This window comes from Phyllobates terribilis, unplaced genomic scaffold (genome assembly GCF_046119375.1).
Source record: "Phyllobates terribilis strain yellow unplaced genomic scaffold, ASM4611937v1 Scaffold_11__3_contigs__length_659146591, whole genome shotgun sequence".
In the NCBI taxonomy this organism is placed as follows: domain Eukaryota; kingdom Metazoa; phylum Chordata; class Amphibia; order Anura; family Dendrobatidae; genus Phyllobates; species Phyllobates terribilis.
In genome coordinates, this window is record NW_027362771.1 from 644,597,217 (window position 1) to 644,603,008 (window position 5,792).

The following is a 5,792-nucleotide window of genomic DNA, read 5'->3' on the forward strand; positions in this document are numbered from 1 at the left end:
TCGCGGTCCGACGATTCCTCGGCTCAGGTCGGCGCTCGGATGCGATTCTCGCGGTCCGACGCTTCCTCGGCTCAGGTTGGCGCTCGGATGCGATTCTCGCGGTCCGACGCTTCCTTGGCTCAGGTCGGCGCTCGGATGCGATTCTCGCGGTCCGATGCTTCCTTGGCTCAGGTCGGCGCTCGGACGTTTCCTGCTGTCGGGTCCACGCTCGCATCAGATTCTTGTGGCTGGACGCTTTCTCCACTCAGGTCCGGTTCTCAATCGTTTTTTTTTCATTTATTCCTTATGATATCCTGTTAGCTTTGATACTGACCAGCAGATGAGTAATCTCGCTTTTCAGCATGCTGTAAAACTGAACATCACCCCCTCATCAGCGCGAGGGATAGATTTATTCGGTAAGATCGTGTTACATGCACATACAAAAAGATTGAAAACTGAACCTCCCCCATCTCTGCAGACCACATTGTGAGTAATGCTCTGCAGACGAGCGGCGGGGGAGGGGCCGGAATACAGAACGTTCACAGATCTACATCAATATACACAACTGTCCCACGATATGGCTCTTACACAGCAGAGCCTTCTGGTGCTGCAGAGACTACTGGACCTTCTTATATCGGCAGCACGCGGTTGTACTGACAACATGGCGGCTCGTCCCCTGAGCTCACACTCCAGGCAGCTCCGGTGTCTGCTGACCCCACACATCTGGCTAATGTCCAACGAGGCAGAAGGTGAAGATCTGACATCCCCCATACATGAGGCAAGTATGGCCGCCAGGAGACACATGGACACGTCCCTCCTGCACATCATCAGGCCTGGAGGAAAACCATGGTGAGGAGGCCTGCAGGGGGCAGAGGTGAGAGGGTCAGGAACGGAGGATTACCCAGACCCTAACCATGACTTCCACACAACCAGAGCTGCAGCAAGAGCTACACGCGAAGCTGCCAGAACACTGCTCCAATCACCGCCAGAGCTGCAGGAAGCAACCAGAAGATAGGACATGATGTAACAGCAGAATAGTGACTGCAGCTCTGGAGGATAAGACCTGATGGAGCAGAGCTGTGACTGCAGCTCTGGAGGTGACTGGAGGATAAGATGTAACAGCAGAATAGTGAGTGCAGCTCTGGAGGATAAGACCTGATGGAGCAGAGCTGTGACTTACCTAACACATAGGCAGCAACCAGTTTCTGGATGACGGAGACGTGGAGGTTTTCGTTGAGGAGGCTCCGGGGGTCCCCGTGCAGCGGCAGCATGAGCACCAGCAGCGCGATCAGCCCCACCAGGACGTAGAGACTGAAGAGTCCAGGAGACAGAGGGCGGGAAACACCTGGCACAAGAGACACCGGGTACAGGATAGGTAGAGATAAGCGGCGCTGGTGCCCCCTCACAGCTGCGCTCCTACCTTGCCGCATGGAGAAGAGGTGGGAGGGCGGCTGCCACGCTGCGGGGTCTCGCGCTCCTCGCTCTCTGGACTGCGGTTTAGTTGGGTGCAATGTGGCAGGAATGTCCTTACTCCCGACAACACCTCGTCCACCGCCCTCCTCCCACACCTCCACCCGGAACCGGTCCGGGGTGCCATAGTGCCGGGCGCGGATATCCCGATGCCGCGTGACTCTACGGGAGAATGAAGGGAAGGTGAGAGCAGAACGGCCAGAGATCCGCGCCAGCCGCACGTGTAATCCTGGGGCCATCCTGCACAAATATCCCTGAGTGCTCCTCTGGGCAGATGAGCCTTACCGCTCAGCCAGCTCCTCCTCCGGGTCTCACCGCTCAGCCAGCTCCTCCTCCGGGCCTCACCGCTCACTCGGCCCCTCCTCCGGGCCTCACCGCTCACTCGGCCCCTCCTCCGGGCCTCACCGCTCACTCGGCCCCTCCTCCGGGCCTCACCGCTCACTCGGCCCCTCCTCCGGGCCTCACCGCTCACTCGGCCCCTCCTCCGGGCCTCACCGCTCACTCGGCCCCTCCTCCGGGCCTCACCGCTCACTCGGCCCCTCCTCCGGGCCTCACCGCTCACTCGGCCCCTCCTCCGGGCCTCACCGCTCACTCGGCCCCTCCTCCGGGCCTCACCGCTCACTCGGCCCCTCCTCCGGGCCTCACCGCTCACTCGGCCCCTCCTCCGGGCCTCACCGCTCACTCGGCCCCTCCTCCGGGCCTCACCGCTCACTCGGCCCCTCCTCCGGGCCTCACCGCTCACTCGGCCCCTCCTCCGGGCCTCACCGCTCACTCGGCCCCTCCTCCGGGCCTCACCGCTCACTCGGCCCCTCCTCCGGGCCTCACCGCTCACTCGGCCCCTCCTCCGGGCCTCACCGCTCACTCGGCCCCTCCTCCGGGCCTCACCGCTCACTCGGCCCCTCCTCCGGGCCTCACCGCTCACTCGGCCCCTCCTCCGGGCCTCACCGCTCACTCGGCCCCTCCTCCGGGCCTCACCGCTCACTCGGCCCCTCCTCCGGGCCTCACCGCTCACTCGGCCCCTCCTCCGGGCCTCACCGCTCACTCGGCCCCTCCTCCGGGCCTCACCGCTCACTCGGCCCCTCCTCCGGGCCTCACCGCTCACTCGGCCCCTCCTCCGGGCCTCACCGCTCACTCGGCCCCTCCTCCGGGCCTCACCGCTCACTCGGCCCCTCCTCCGGGCCTCACCGCTCACTCGGCCCCTCCTCCGGGCCTCACCGCTCACTCGGCCCCTCCTCCGGGCCTCACCGCTCACTCGGCCCCTCCTCCGGGCCTCACCGCTCACTCGGCCCCTCCTCCGGGCCTCACCGCTCACTCGGCCCCTCCTCCGGGCCTCACCGCTCACTCGGCCCCTCCTCCGGGCCTCACCGCTCACTCGGCCCCTCCTCCGGGCCTCACCGCTCACTCGGCCCCTCCTCCGGGCCTCACCGCTCACTCGGCCCCTCCTCCGGGCCTCACCGCTCACTCGGCCCCTCCTCCGGGCCTCACCGCTCACTCGGCCCCTCCTCCGGGCCTCACCGCTCACTCGGCCCCTCCTCCGGGCCTCACCGCTCACTCGGCCCCTCCTCCGGGCCTCACCGCTCACTCGGCCCCTCCTCCGGGCCTCAACGCTCACTCGGCCCCTCCTCCGGGCCTCACCGCTCACTCGGCCCCTCCTCCATGCCTAACCACTCACTCGGCTGGCGCCCCCTCACATACTCACATGTCTATGCAGGAGTTCGGCCTGACGATCCCCTCGGCATCGATCACGGTATAACGCAGCGGAGCTGTGGACAGGACTGCAGAGAAGAAGAGATGGCGGTCACAGGACGGCTGCGCTCCGGCTCTGCGCAGTGCGTCTGCGGAGCGCCCCCTACCTTTGTATCGCAGCCCCCGGGGGAAGGGGTTGTACAGGGTGAGCACCTGCTTGTGGCTGCTCTGCTCGTCAGCGTAGAAGTCCAGAGCCGGAGGAAACACAAAGACGGGCAGAGCAGACAGCGAGGGGGGAACAGGCGCCGTCCTCCGCTCTGCTCCTGGCGCCCCCCGCTGCATGGCAGTGGTGACATCACATCCCGGAGGACACGAGACGAAGCGACACCCAGGGGCCTGCGGGAGACAGAAGGGTGAGCCGAACACACGGGACCCCGTGGCGGAGACATCACCGGTGACGTCATCAGGGAAGAGACTGAACCGCCAGGAGAGAGAGCGCCACGCCGCCAGGACGGTTAGGACAGCGCCACGCCGCCAGGAGAGAGAGCGCCACGCCGCCAGGAGAGAGAGCGCCACGCCGCCAGGAGAGAGAGCGCCACGCCGCCAGGAGAGAGAGCGCCACGCCGCCAGGAGAGAGAGCGCCACGCCGCCAGGAGAGTGTGACATCATTAGGACAGTGCCACGCCGCCAGGAGAGTGTGACATCATTAGGACAGTGCCACGCCGCCAGGACCGTCAGGACAGCGCCACGCCGACAGGAGAGAGAGCGCCACGCCGACAGGAGAGAGAGCCACACGCCGACAGGAGACAGAGCGCCACGCCGACAGGAGAGTGTGACATCATTAGGAGAGTGCCTCGCCGTCAGGAGAGCACCACGCCGCCAAGACCGTCAGGAGAGCGCCACACCCCCAGGAGAGCGCGACATCATCAGGAGCGTGACATCAGAATGCTATGCCATCAGGACAGTCAGGAGAGCACCACTCCGCCAGGACCGTCAGGAGAGCACCACGCCGCCAGAAGAGAGCCACGCCGCCAGGACAGCACCACGCCGCCAGGAGAGAGAGAGAGCCACGCCGCCAGGACCGCGCCACGCCGCCAGGACCGTCAGGAAAGCGCCACGCCGCCAGGACAGCGCCACGCCGCCAGGACCGTCAGGAAAACGCCACGCCGCCAGGACAGCGCCACGCCGCCAGGACCGTCAGGAAAGCGCCACGCCGCCAGGACAGCGCCACGCCGCCAGGACCGTCAGGAAAGCGCCACGCCGCCAGGACCGTCAGGAAAGCGCCACGCCGCCAGGACAGCGCCATGCCGCCAGGACCGTCAGGAGAGTGTGACATCATCAGTAGACACAGGAACACGTCACTGGCCGCTCGCACTATGATGTCACTGGCCACACACGTGAAATCACACACGAGAGAGGTTATACTATATGAGGAGACACGGATGACGTCACAGTGACGTCAGATGTCTAGTGCCATCTCCTATATAACTGTACAGACCGGCGGGGCTGTATACTCCTGTATACTCCCGGGACTGCAGCGTTACCTGCAGCTTCCGCCATCTCTCCGGTACTTCCCGGTGTTCTGCTCGATCGTTCTGATTGGTCAGAACTGACGTCACTCACTTGTTTACCGGGAATCATTCCACAGCACAGAGGCGGTGTCCTGTTCCCAGTACTATCATTGGCCAAGAGATAACCAATCAACATTGGCCGCTGCCGTTGCTTAGCAACAGGAAGAACCACCCTCTGCTATGACTTAACGCTGAAAACTTATTGCGCTGTCGCCATTTTCTCAGAGACCAAAATCCATTCAATAAAGGACAAATCATACACAAAATGGCCGCTGTCATGGAGACAAACTCGTCACGGATATTCTCTGTACCTGTTTTCTGTTCCGCTCATAGAAATACGAAGACAAGTCACACAACAGCCGGCAGAGGGCGACAAAGGACAAACAGAGAAGACTCAGCGGTGAAACTCCGTAAAGGAAGTGTCCCACTGGTTGCCATGGTAGCGGCCATAGCTTCTATCCATCTACACAGCCTTAGAGACTTATAAATAGCGGAAACGTTGTACCTGCGACATCCCCACATATTATACAGTATATATATTATATAGTGCCGACATACAGTGCAGTGTCCGGATATATCACCACACCATACCTCCCAACTTTTGAAGAAGAGAAAGAATTTTGGCCACGCCCCTGGACACACCCCAATCCACGCCCATTTACCATTTCTTTCTTCTCTGGTAGGAGGAGTTGTCAGAGGGGCGCTGGTAATGAGGGGCATTCAGCAGATGGCCCTCATCCCCCAATCCTGGTATGCATGGCCCCCTCATCCCAAACCTGGTATGCATGGCACCCCTCATCCCCCAATCCTGGTATGCATGGTACCCCTCATCCCCCAATCCTGGTATGCATGGTACCCCTCATCCCCCAATCCTGGTATGCATGGTACCCCCTCATCCCCCAATCCTGGTATGCATGGCACCCCTCATCCCCCAATCCTGGTATGCATGGTACCCCTCATCCCCCAATCCTGGTATGCATGGTACCCCTCATCCCCCAATCCTGGTATGCATGGTACCCCCTCATCCCCCAATCCTGGTATGCATGGCACCCCTCATCCCCCAATCCTGGTATGCATGGTACCCCT

At 62.5% G+C, this 5,792-nt stretch overlaps 1 protein-coding gene across 1 annotated transcript; it reads right to left on the bottom strand.

The window, feature by feature from the left end:
- Positions 1-347: 347 nt before the first annotated feature.
- LOC141165469 (motile sperm domain-containing protein 1-like) lies at positions 348-4,819 on the bottom strand. The gene is made up of 6 exons (XM_073651066.1): positions 4,680-4,819; positions 3,303-3,531; positions 3,149-3,224; positions 1,400-1,611; positions 1,160-1,324; positions 348-838 (listed from the first exon to the last, which is right to left on the bottom strand). Exons 2-6 carry the CDS (start codon positions 3,475-3,477, stop codon positions 807-809), a joined length of 660 nt encoding a protein of 219 aa, XP_073507167.1. The 5' UTR covers positions 3,478-3,531; positions 4,680-4,819; the 3' UTR covers positions 348-806.
- Between the last annotated feature and the right edge of the window lie 973 nt (positions 4,820-5,792).

Bases quoted from the DNA above. Each gene is read 5' to 3' on its own strand.
- LOC141165469 (XM_073651066.1), bottom strand. From the start codon at position 3,477: ATGCAGCGGGGGGCGCCAGGAGCAGAGCGGAGGACGGCGCCTGTTCCC. The intron at 1,612-3,148 runs GTGAGTATGTGA...ATTCTCCCGTAG, and splicing joins CCGAACTCCTGCATAGACAT to AGTCACGCGGCATCGGGATA. The intron at 839-1,159 runs GTAAGTCACAGC...TGCCCCCTGCAG, and splicing joins GGTTGCTGCCTATGTGTTAG to GCCTCCTCACCATGGTTTTC.